This window comes from Pristis pectinata, chromosome 9, assembly GCF_009764475.1.
Source record: "Pristis pectinata isolate sPriPec2 chromosome 9, sPriPec2.1.pri, whole genome shotgun sequence".
NCBI classification, from domain to species: domain Eukaryota; kingdom Metazoa; phylum Chordata; class Chondrichthyes; order Rhinopristiformes; family Pristidae; genus Pristis; species Pristis pectinata.
Window position 1 is genome coordinate 6,177,463 of NC_067413.1, and position 12,597 is coordinate 6,190,059.

The 12,597-nt window shown below is 50.3% G+C and overlaps 1 protein-coding gene across 1 annotated transcript in view; it reads left to right on the plus strand.

Annotated features, from left to right (window-relative positions):
• Window positions 1-3,467: 3,467 nt before the first annotated feature.
• Window positions 3,468-12,597, plus strand: part of mtdha (metadherin a) — a 71,358-nt gene continuing 62,228 nt past the window's right edge. Inside the window, exon 1 of the mRNA XM_052023535.1 lies at window positions 3,468-4,042. Within this exon, the coding sequence (XP_051879495.1) occupies window positions 3,641-4,042 (402 nt within the window). The 5' untranslated portion in view covers window positions 3,468-3,640. The remainder of the gene's footprint in view (window positions 4,043-12,597) is intronic.

The following is a 12,597-nucleotide window of genomic DNA, read 5'->3' on the forward strand; positions in this document are numbered from 1 at the left end:
GGACACAGCCCAGTCCATCACGCAAACATTCCCACCACTAACTCCATCTACACTTCTCGCTGCCTTGGTAAAGCAGCCAGCATAATCAAAGACCCATCTCCCATTGGGCAGAAGATACCAAAGCCTGAGCACGTACCACAGGCTCAAGGACAGCTTCTATCCCGCTGTTATAAGACTATTGAACGGACCCCTAGTTCGATAAGACGTACTCCTGACCTCAAAATCTACCTCGTTATGACCTTGCACCTTATTGTCTACTTGCACTGCACTTTCTCTCTAACTGTGACACTTTATTCTGCACTCAGTATTGTTTTACCTTGTACTACCTCAATGCACTGTGTAATGAATTGATCTGTACGATGAGTATGCAAGACAAGTTTTTCACTGTACCTTGGTACAAGTGACAATAATAAACCAAACAAAATCAGTACTCCTGGTGTTGCTTCACCAATCCATGCAGGTTGTAGCTTGCTGTTATCCTCCAAGATCCTTGCAATAAAGGCCAACATCCCATTTGCCTTCCTAATTACTTGCTGTACGTGCATACTAACTTACATACAACAGTACAGCACAGAAACAGGCCCTTCGGCCCACAATGTGTGTACCATATATGATAGCAAATGAAACTAATCCCACCTGCCTGCGCATGATCCATATGCCTCCATTCCCTTCATGTTCCTGCGCCCGTCTAAATGCCTCTTAAGTGCCACCACCTCCCCTGGCAGCCCGTTCCAGGCACCCACCACTCTCTGTGTAAAAAAACTTGCCTTGCAAATCCCCTTTAAACTTTCCCCCTCTCACCTTAAATTCATGTCCTCTGGAACTAGACATTTTTACTCTGGGAAAAAGATTCTGCCCTCCTTATCTTTGCCTCTTATAATTTTATAAACTTCTCTCAGTTTATGTAGCTGAAGTGTTCTTGTCAAAATCTTCGCCCTCACTTTCAAATTCCCTGGCCTCATCTGTATCATGCCTCTGTAACCATCTCCACCAATAAACCCTCTGCAACAAATCCACTCTTGGCAGCTGTGCATTCAACTTCCAAGATTCTAATCTCTGGAACTCTACCCCTAAACCTCCCTGTCTAGCTACAATACAGACACACAGCACTGGGAGTAATCTGGAGATTACCATCTTTGAGATTCTGTTTCTTAATCTGTTTCCTATCTACCTAAAGGACCCTTTTCCCATTCACCTCATGTGGACCACTCCCTCCAAAGTTTTCTGGAACTGCTCAGTAATATCCTTTATCCTAGGAACAGGGACGTTGACACCCATTTGCCCTCCCAACTACAGAATCACCCTCTAACTTGGCTCTCTTGCCCTCTCTTCTATCTCCCTGTGTAGTTGACCAACCCATGGCACCATCGCCTTGGTCTGAACCTTCTCCCTATCAGCGTTCAGAATTGAACGCTGGTTAATGACCAAGTTGTGGTCACAGCCCAGCACATCACGGAAACCAGCCTCCCCTCCATGGACTCTGTCTACACTTCTCACTGCCTTGGTGAAGCAGCCAATGTCATTAAAGACCCCACCCACCCGGGCCATTCTCTCTTCTCTCCTCTCCCACCAGTAGGAGCCTGAGGGCACATACCACCAGGCTCAAGGACAGCTTCTATCCCACGGTGATAAGACTATTGAACAGTTCCCTTATACAATGAGATGGACTCTTGACCTCGCAATCTACCTTGTTATGGCCTTGCACCTTATTGTCTGCCTGCACTGCACTTTCTCTGTAACTGTGACACTTTATTCTGTATTGTTATTGTTTTACCCTGTACTACCTCAATGCACTGTGTAATGAATTGACCTGTACAATCGGAATGGAGACAAGTTTTTCACTGTACCTCAGTACAAATGACAATAATAAGCCAATACCAAAGACACCATAGATGTCCCTGAACTACCTGGGCCATGGACCACCAGACACAATCTGAGGGTGGACACCCTCTATTCGCTGTGGACCCCACATCACCAGTAATAGAGCAACAACCCAAGTGTTGGAGGACCACCAGCCATGGTTGGAGGACCACCAGCCATGATTATATGTCGTGGAGCTTGAGTGAGCCGGGCTCTGGCGACTGCGCCTTCAGCGGTCAGAGGACCACACAGCAAGCCAGGCTCTGGTGACTGCGCCCCCCCGGGCTCAGAGGACCACAAATCACCAATTTCAGCCAGAGACCAAAAAACAATCTGCTGAAGGGATTCAGCACAGTCGAGCAGCATCTGTGAGTGGGGTGGGGGGAAAGAATTGTTGACATTTTGGGTCGAGATCCTGCATCAGGACTGCATCAACTATAGACCGAGTGGGCTGTCAGTGCCCTCATGGGTGTAGGACCACACACCATCACCTCCAGCCAAAGAGCATCCTACACGCCCCACTGCTGGAAGATCGGTGATCACCAGCTATAGTTATCTAGAGGGTTAAATGAGCCGGCTGTCGTCACCGGGTCCTCCTACACCCATCACCAGCTATGGTTATAGAATGGGTAGAGCGAACCGAGCTCCGGTGACTGCGCACTCCTCGGCCAGAGGACCGCGTATCACCTATAGTCAGATGCAGCAACACACAAAACGCCGCAGGAACTCAGCAGGTCAGGCAGCATCCGTGGAGGGAAAAGGAGAGTTGACAGTTCAGGTCGAGATCCTTCCTCTGGACTGAAAGATAGAGGGGTGGTAGCCGGTATAAAATGGCTTCATGTCGACTGTCCATCTCCCTCCACAGGTGCTGCCTGTCCTCCAGCGTGTGGGGTGTTGCTGCAGATCCCACCTTCTGCAGAGACACCACAGATGTTCCTTGAACTATGTGGACCATGGACCACCAGGCTCCAACTGAGTGTGGACACTCTCTGCTCCTTCCCATAGAGCAGGCTGGCTGAGGTGCCCTGGACCATGTACCATGGACCACCAGGCTCCAACTGAGTGTGGACACTCTCTGCTCCTTCCCATAGAGCAGGCTGGCTGAGGTGCCCTGGACCATGGACCAGGGACCACCAGGCTCCAACTGAGTGTGGACACTCTCTGCTCCTTCCCATAGAGCAGGCTGGCTGAGGTGCCCTGGACCATGGACCATGGACCATGGACCACCAGGCTCCAACTGAGTGTGGACACTCTCTGCTCCTTCCCATAGAGCAGGCTGGCTGAGGTGCCCTGGACCATGGACCAGGGACCACCAGGCTCCAACTGAGGAAGGACCTGGGTCACCTGAAGTTATGGGCCACAGGGTAAAGGGAGCCGGACTCCAGTTACAGCGCCCTCTCCGGTCGGAGGACCGCACGGTGAGCCAGACTTCAGTCACTGCGCCCCCCTCGGGGGGAGGACCGCACGGTGAGCCGGACTCCAGTCACTGCGCCCCCCTCGGTCGGAGGACCGCACGGTGAGCCGGACTCCAGTCACCGCGCCCCCCTCGGTCGGAGGCTTCACTCACAGGCGGCGGAGCGGGGGGGGGGAGGCGCGGAGGGCCGTCGAGTGACGGGGGGCGGAGGCCGCGGAGCCAGCCGCCCGGGGTTGAGTTCAGTGCGGGGCCTGTGACTGGATGCGGGGGGCGGCGCTCGGCGTGTGTTAGGCTCGGGAGTCGGACGGGCCCCGGGGCCATGTGGCGGGCGGTGTAGGGCGGGCAGGCGGGGCCGAGGAGGGGGAGATGGCAGCGAACTGGCACGACGTGCTGGCCGACAAGGCCGAGCTCCTGCTGGGGCGGCTGGAGGAGGGAGTGTGGGCCGGCCTGGGCCTCCTCCGCACCGGCCTGGGCATCGATCTGGGCCTGGAGCCGTGGCTGAGGCGCCAGCCGCCCGGCTCGGCGGCGGCGGCGGCGGCCGGCCTGTCGCTGCTGCTGCTCGCCGGGCTGTGGGCGGCCGCCTGCGGCCTGGGCCGCTGCCTGGGGCTCGGCCAGAGGCGGCCCGGCGGGGCCCGGCTCCCGGCGGCCGGTACCGGCGGGCGGAGGAGCGGCGGCGGCGCCAGGAACCGGGACCGGACGCCGGCCGAGGTGCAGCTGCAGCGGGCGGAGGAGCAGAGGAAGCGGGGCCGCCGGAGGGAGAAGCCAAAGGTAGGAGAGAGCCCCCTCCCCCCTCCTTCCCCCCCCTCCTTCCCCCCCCTCTTCCCCCCCCTCTTCCCCCCCTTCCCCCCCTCCCCCCCCTCTTCCCCCCCTCTTCCCCCCCTCCCCCCCCTCTTCCCCCCCCTCCCCCCCCTCTTCCCCCCCCTCTTCCCCCCCCTCTTCCCCCCCTCTTCCCCCCCTTCCCCCCCTCCCCCCCCTCTTCCCCCCCCCTCCCCCCCCTCTTCCCCCCCCTCCCCCCCTCCTTCCCCCCTCTCTCCCCCCCCCTCTCCTCCCCCCTCTTCCCCCCCTCTCCCCCCTCCCCTCTTCCCCCCTCTTCCTCCCCTCCCCCCTCTCCCCCCCACTCCCTCCACTCACCCCACTCCCCCCCCTCCACTCACCCCACTCCCCCACCCTCCACTCACCCCACTCCCCCACCCTCCACTCACCCCACTCCCCCACCCTCCACTCACCCCTCTCCCCCACCCTCCACTCACCCCTCTCCTCCACCCTCCACTCACACCCTCTCCCCCACCCTCCACTCACCCCTCTCCCCCACCCTCCACTCACCCCTCTCCCCCCTCCCCCACCCTCCACTCACCCCTCTCCCCCCTCCCCCACCTTCCATTCACCCCCCTCCCCCACCACTCACCCCCCTCCCACTCTCCCCCCTCCCCCCTCCCCTCCCACCCTCCCCCCCTCTCCCTCTCCCTCTCCCCCCTCCCCCACCCTCCACTCACCCCCTCCCCCCACCCTCCACTCACCCCCTCCCCCCTCCCCCACCCTCCACTCACCCCCCTCCCCCTCCCCCCTCTCCCTCCCCCTCTCCCTCCCTCCCCTCCCTCCCTCCCTCCCTCCCCTCCCCCTCTCCCTCCCTCCCCTCCCTCCCCTTCCTCTCCTCCATCCCTTTCCTCATCCATCCCTCCCTCCCCTCCCTCCCCTCCCTCTCTCCCCTCCCTCTCTCCCCTCCCTCCCTCCCCTCCCTCCCTCCCCTCCCTCCCCTCCCCCCTCCCCTCCCCCCTCCCCTCCCCCCTCCCCTCCCCCCCCTCCCCCTCCCCCACCCTCCCTCCCCCCACCCTCCCCTCCCCCACCCTCCACTCACCCCTCCCCCACCCTCCACTCACCCCCCTCCTCCCCCCTCCCCCCTCCCCCCCTCCTCCCCCCTCCTCCTCCCCTCCTCCCCCCCTCCTCCTCCCCCCCCCCTCCTCCCCCCCCTCCTCCCCCCCCTCCTCCCCCTCCTCCTCCCCCTCCTCATCTCCCCCTCCTCCTCCCCCCCCTCCTCCCCCCCTCCTCCTCCCCCCCTCCTCCTCCTCCCCCTCCTCCCCCCCTCCCCCTCCCCCCCTCCCCCTCCCCCCCGTCCCCCCCCTCCCCCTCCCCCCCTCCCCCTCCCCCCGTCCCCCCCCTCCCCCTCCCCCCCTCCCCCTCCCCCCGTCCCCCCCTCCCCCTCCCCCCCTCCCCCTCCCCCCCCTCCCTCCCCCCCCTCCCCCTCCCCCCCTCCCCCTCCCCCCCTCCCTCCCCCCCCTCCCCCTCCTCCCCCCCTCCCCCCTCTCCCCCTCTCCCCCCCCACCCCCTCCGCCCCCCCTCCCCCCTCTCCCCCTCTCCCCCCCCACTCCCCCCCCTTCATCGGCAGCCCCTTTAAGTGGCCAATGCTCTTTTATAATTCTCCCAACCTTATTAATCCCCCTTTGAACGGGTCAGCAACTCTTTTACGATTCTTCCAGCCCCTTGGTGTTCACCCCCCTTCCCATAGTAATTCCTCTTCAACGGGTAACCAACCCCTTTATATAATTCTTCCAGCCCCTTAAAATGGTTTCCCCCCCCCCCCCCATCCTCGAATGAGCACCCAACCCCTCTATAATTCTCTCAGCTCCCTTTTCCCCTACTCTGATCACCTTTAAGGTGGTTGAAAATCCCCATTGAATTAACCATCCCAGTCCTGGATTACTTCGGCCTTTACAAAAATGATTAGTCAGCCTCTGACCCTCTGAATGTAATGATTCATGTCCTTGTGCATCCTCGCAACCCCAAGTTTCCATACTCAGCCTTTGAATTTGAATGAGCATTGCCTTTACATACCCTTGAATTTCAAATACCCTTAAAAGTTCATACCCCCTGTGTTATATCTTCTGGAAAATAACTCTCCCTGGGCTACCCATCTGAGCCCTCAATCCTTGAGTTCCTCTTAACACCCCCGTAAACTCAACCAGGCACCCATTACAAGTCATGAGCTATCAAAATTCGTGAACCCGTTCTGAACCTTATTACGAAACCCAATATGTTTAAATCGAGCCTCTTCAACTGAATGATTCCCTAAACTCCTTGTAAATAGTCAGTAATTCATAACCTGCTGCAGTCACCCTTTACCCCAAATAAATTATATTCTAAAGTAAAAGCCCTTGTTAATGATCTCTGAGCTTGCACTCAGCTTCTTGAAGTTTAGCATCCTCTATGACAACCCTGAGTACCCATGTCATCGCCCTGAGTCTTCCCTATTTTATAGCACCATGTGTGTCCTCCACACCCTGTACCCGTCTATAATTCTTCTGATGATCACCTTGTCTCCATGGTAGTCCCCTAAAAATGACTTCCTTGTAACCACCACCAACTCCTTGCATTTAACAGCCTACTCTGGCCCTGTGTTATCAATAACCCCGGTCTTTAAATGCTGTGTTCTCTGTAACATTTAACGCTCCATTGTCTTTGCTGCAACAGAGTGAATGGCCGAGTTTTTATTTTGAATCTGAGGCAGGAACTTTTAATTTCCGTCCTCCGTCTCTTTTAAAAACCCAAAAGTGTTTGTGCCACTGGAGTTTGGTGAGGGGGGGGGGGGAGAGGGGAGAGGGGAGGAGGGGTGTGTGTGTGTGTGCATGTGTTTGTGGAATTTGCAGAGGCCTTTCTTCTGGATCTGGCATGAGTGCATTTTGTGTAGTTGGGCCGGTGCCAGACACAAGTTGTGTGATGTGGCAGTTATCGCAGAAACAGCGCGCAAGAAAATCGTGGCCAGGCAGAATTTGCCAACGTATGATTGTTGCGGTTTTTGAGTGTAATCTCGCACTTGGAGGCAAATTTATCTTTTGGTACATTAACTAGTTGCTTCCTCCTCACTGTGAATGAACAAGCGTCGTGTCAAATGAGAATTAAAATGCTTCATTGACTGATAAATAAAATATTTGCCTTGAATTTGCTACTGTGTCAAGGTACAGCACTAGGCCAACGGGTTGTACGCTAAGGCTGTGTTTCCTAACTACAGAGTTTCTCAGTCTATTTCTGCTTAAAAAATATTTAATACCATGGCTGCTGGAAATCTGAAATATAAACTGATCATTGGAGAATTATTCAGATCAGCCACTGTCTGCGTAGAGGACTGGTTAATGTTTCATGTTGAGTTATACAGCACGGAAACAGGCCCTTCAGCCCAACTGGTCCATGCTGACCAAGATTCCCATCTCAGCTAGTTCCATTTGCCCGTGTTTGGCCTGTATCCCTCGAAACCTTTCCTATCCATGTACCTGTTCAAGTGCCTTTTTTTAAATGTTGTTAATGTACCTGCCTCAACCACTTCCTCTGGCAGCTTGTTCCAAAATCTGACCACCCTGGGGTCCCTGTTAAATCTCTCCTCTCTCACCTTAAACCTATGTCCTCTAGTTCTTGGTTCCCCAACCCTGAAGAAAAGACTGTGCATTCACCCTACCTATGCTCCTTATGATTATATACACCTCTATAAGATCACCCCTCATTCTTCTACACTCCAATGAAAAACGTCCCTACCTGCTCAGCCTCCCTCCATAACTCAGTCACTCGAGTCCCGGCAACATCCTCAAATCTCCTCTGCACTCTTTCCAGCTAAATGGGATAATGTATAATTTTTTTTAAAAAGCAGAGTCAATGATTTCAGGTTGCAGATCCTTCATCAGAATCGGATGCGATTCTGGCAAAGGGTCTTTCACCTGAATCATTGACTCCTGTTCTCTCCACACAGATGTGGTCCAACTTGCTGAGTATTTCCAACATTTTCTGTTTTTTTATTTTGGATTTCCAGCACCTGCAGTTTTTTGAATTTCATTTACTAGTTAATGTTTTAACTCTTGACACACATACAATGCTACATGAATTCTGCTTGAAAGTTTATCTTGATAGTATAAGTGTTGAGATGCAAATGTTTTTCACAACTGCAACATTGCACCTGTAGCATAGATAAATAATCATATAAGATAAGATATCTTTATTAGTCACATGTACATCAAAACACACAGTGAAATGCATCTTTGCGTAGTGTTCTGGGGGCAGCCCGCAAGTGTCGCCACGCTTCCGACACCAACATAGCATGCCCACAAATTCCTAACCCGTACGTCTTTGGAATGTGGGAGGAAACCGGAGCACCCAGAGGAAACCCATGCAGACACGGGGAGAACGTACAAACTCCTTACAGACAGCGGCCAGAATTGAACCCAGGTCGCTGGCTCTGTAATAGCATTACGCTAACCACTACACTACCGTACCTGCCCTTGTTATGATTAAGACAATTGCAAAATGCTGCTCAGAATGGGTGTCAGGTCATGAGAGATGGGAACAGTAACCAGAAGCCTTTTAAACGAGCTGTGACAAATGTCAAAATGTTTTGGAAGAAAGCTCCAGACAATAGTAAACTCAACTAACAATCTGCTGGAGGAACTCAGTGGGTTGAGCAGCATCTGTGGGAGGAAAGGAATTGTCGACATTCCAGTTCGAAACCCTGCATCAGGACATTTCCTCCCACAGATGCTGCTTGACCTGATGAGTTCTTCCAGCAGGTTGCTCCAGATTCCAGCATCTGCATTCTCCTGTGTCACGATAGTAGACTCGACGTCAGAAGAATGGATGAGATACAAGAAGCAGTGGAAGTGCAGGAGGTCTGAAGTGGCAGAGAGAGGCCATCTAGGGATTTGGGGTTAGCTATAATTTATCTCACTGGGGAATGATTGTGGTTAAAGTAGATTGGTGTAACACAAGAGAAGGGCACGGGATGATTTAATGATTTCAGCGAGAAGGAGATGAGTCATGGATGATTTGCTAAGGTGGAGTTGCCCTGCTTTGGTGACTGCCAAGTAGACTTAAGTACTCCGTGAACCAAATACCGAATTGTCTCATGCTCCAGCTAAAATCAAGTGATGGGAACAGAGAAGGTTATTCTCAAGAGTAGATGGAATTCATGGTGCAGACATAATAATGGGCTGGGAGCATGCGTAAAATGTTAGTGGTAGGTGGTGTACATGTGACAACATACAAAGCCCGTGGTTTTCTGTTAACCCTGACTGAGCATACAGGAGAGCTTGATAATTAGTTACAGATGACACTTCAAGAAGTACTGAGTAAATCCATTATAGTTTTATTTCAGGACTTCTTTTCAAGTGCCAATCAAATGCTTAGTATCTCAGGACATGTTTATCTAATAGATGTAACGTGGTATTGTAGATCAGAGTAGAGTTTTAAGATCTCTCAATTTTTTAAAAAATAAATTGAAGTGGTATTACACTGTTTTGAACCATAAATTTGAGCACTTTGCATGCATAATCTGCCGCAGTGTGGTCACCATTATTTCTCATTTTTAAATTGTGACTTAACTGCTTTTTAAAATAAAATCAAAAATCAACTTTTTGTACATTAAAGATATTCACAACATGTATTAAATAATCCTCTCCTTGGGTCTCTGTAAAATAGTGTAATTATATAGTTTTTCCGCAAATCAAATTGCGGGAAAACAAACTTGATTTAATCCTAAATCTCCTATTAAGTTTATCTGTGGGTTTCTATTGGAAAAATTAATTTCCAAATTACTTTCTGGCACACAGACCCCTTTATCTGTTGTCTAGCATTGTGTGCTGCTGTGTTGGTGCACCAGCAGACTTGTTGCTTTCCTTCACTCTGCACAGTCTGAACAAAAAGGCCACTGTAATAAAATGACTTTCTGGGCAAGTTGGAGAAATGCTGACTGGGAACATTTTCACTGGATAAAGCTGGATTTTGTTTGTGATTTTCCCAATTGCTGTCGATTAACTGAAGTTTACTTCTCACTGTAGCAATGTATATACAGAATATCACGTTGAAAAAGTATATGGTGTCCTCCACCACCTCCAGTTGTGATCTTAGCCAGTGTTTCTTGCAGTGTGTTATACAGGAGAAAGGCTTGACCCCTCTCTCTGAAAGTTTGATGTGTTGGAATGAATACTGGCCACTTGACCCATTGAAGTTCACCCTTTCAATTGATAACTCTTGTCTGGGTTTACTTGCCTTAAACCATTTAAGATTATACGTATTTCATAATTGTTTCTTCTGGCCAATAACAATTATCGGTGATAAAAGTAGGAAATATTGTTCCTAATTCAGTTTTTACATTTTTAATTATTCATTCTCCAGAGTAAGTTACCTTAATATCCATATGTTTGAATCAAACTGAAGAAAATGTATTGGAGAGCTCTGCCACAACAGACATTGAGTTGTGCTCCAGTATTTGGATGGATGTTCAGGCTATAAAATGTCAAAAGCACACTGTACTGAGAGTTAAATCTTTCAGAGTTTGGAACACACGAGTCAGCCATTTGGTGCAAATGTTCCATGTCAGGGTTTATGCTCCACGTGAAGCTCCCAGCCCTTTCATCTTGCCCTACCTATCCTTTCTCCCACACAAGCTTATTTAGCTTCTCCTTCACTTCCATTGCTGTCCACTAAAATTACTCTGCGCAGTAACAAGTGCCAAATTCTTGCCACTCTCCAGATTTTATTCTGAATTCTCTATTGAATTTTCATTTTGTCACAGTCATACAGCAAGGAATCAGGCCTTTCAGCCCAACTCATCTATGCTGACCAGGGCATCTACCTGAGCTATTCCCATTTGCCTGCATTTGGCCCATATTCCTCTAAACCTTTGGCATCCATGTACCTGAATAAATGTCTTGTAGCTGCCTCTGCCACTTCCTCTGGCAGCTCGTTCCATGTGTACCCACCCCCCTCTGGAAAAACTTCCCCCTCGGGTCCCATTTAAATCTTTCCCCTCCCACCTCTGCCCTATAGGCTTAGACTTCCCTACCCTGGGAAAAAGATTGTGACCATCCACCTTATCTATGCCCCTCATCATTTTCTGAACCTCAATAAGGTCAACCCTCAGCCTCCCATGCTCCAAGGAAAGAAGTGTCCCAGCCTATCGAACCTAATTTATCCTGTGTTGCCGTACAAGTGCAAATTCTTACTCGAGTTTGATGTTGAAGACTAACTGGCCCCTGCCTGCCTCCCCCGTTAAAGTGTGCCTCTTCAGTTTCTGATGACTTGTAATGAACTTGCTGGGATTGGTGGCTGTTGAACCCACTGCTGCCATTTCCCAACCCTAAGAGAAAACTGTCAATGCCATGCATATTGGGGATGGCTCTAATTACAGTCCGAAAGTTTCCATCCTAAATAAGGACGTGGGAATTGATGATGGAAATCTAAAAATAAGGACAGTTGGTTGACTTTTAAAATGGAGAATATTGCATGTGGTTGCATCCACTTGACTAAGTCTCTTCACCTGAAGGTGATTGATAGTCAATTTTAATGCCTCCAATGTAACCACCGAAAGTCAACTAAAAACCTTGTTTTTATGCAAACATTGCCATATAAGTAGTCTTGGCAGGATGCATTTCTTTTTCTAAATGTATACGTATGTTAATTTTCAATGAACTGAGATTGTTAGTAATTGAAATTCATGAATAAATCAACCATTAGACCATTTTTATAAAAATGGAGCAGACAGCTGAAGATTTTATGTATATATTTTCACTTATTGTTTTTTCAAATGTCAATTGAACACATTGTCTTAAAGTAGGTAAAATCTAATTTTCTTTGGCAATTGATTATGTAAAACCTTAGTGTACTGTTATTGATAAATTGTCTTTTCCCGCATCTCTAATTTCTGGCAATCCTGAAATTACAAATTTGATAAAAATCAAGATAACTAAATAGATATGTTGAAGAACTTCAATGTGGAAAGACTACAGTAGTGCAGCGCGTTCTCCTTGGATCAGGGAAATATTAATAAAGTTGTTAAAATTACAGGTTTTTGGAGTAAATTTTGGGGAATAGTTTCTTCAAACAGTAGACTTGGTTTCTGAAGGGCACCACATTTAAGAATGATTGAAGAGGAACTAGAAGGGCAATAAGTAAAGTGTTGCTATACAACCTGTTAAGCTTATACTGGCCGGTTAATTATCCAGCTGGTCCCACTTCTGCAATTTGCCCAGCTGAGATTTTCTTTTCATATGTGGAGCAAATTCAGTAATTGACAAAATGAAACTGGATTAGTACTTAAAAAAAGGAAGGTGCAGGGCTATGAGGAAAGAGCATGATAGTAATGTGTTTTTGATAGTTCCTAATGGGGTTTAGAGATATCTTCTGTGGTGTAAGATCAAGCGATCTCCAGCAACAGACAGTACAGTAAAATCAGTTGTTCGGGCCTTAGGCAATAGCTTGGCATTGAGGATGACTTTACTGCTAGAACCACATCCCATGGTGGTTTAGCTACACCATAGGTGGAATTCCTGTTGTTTTTGTAATTTCAGTGT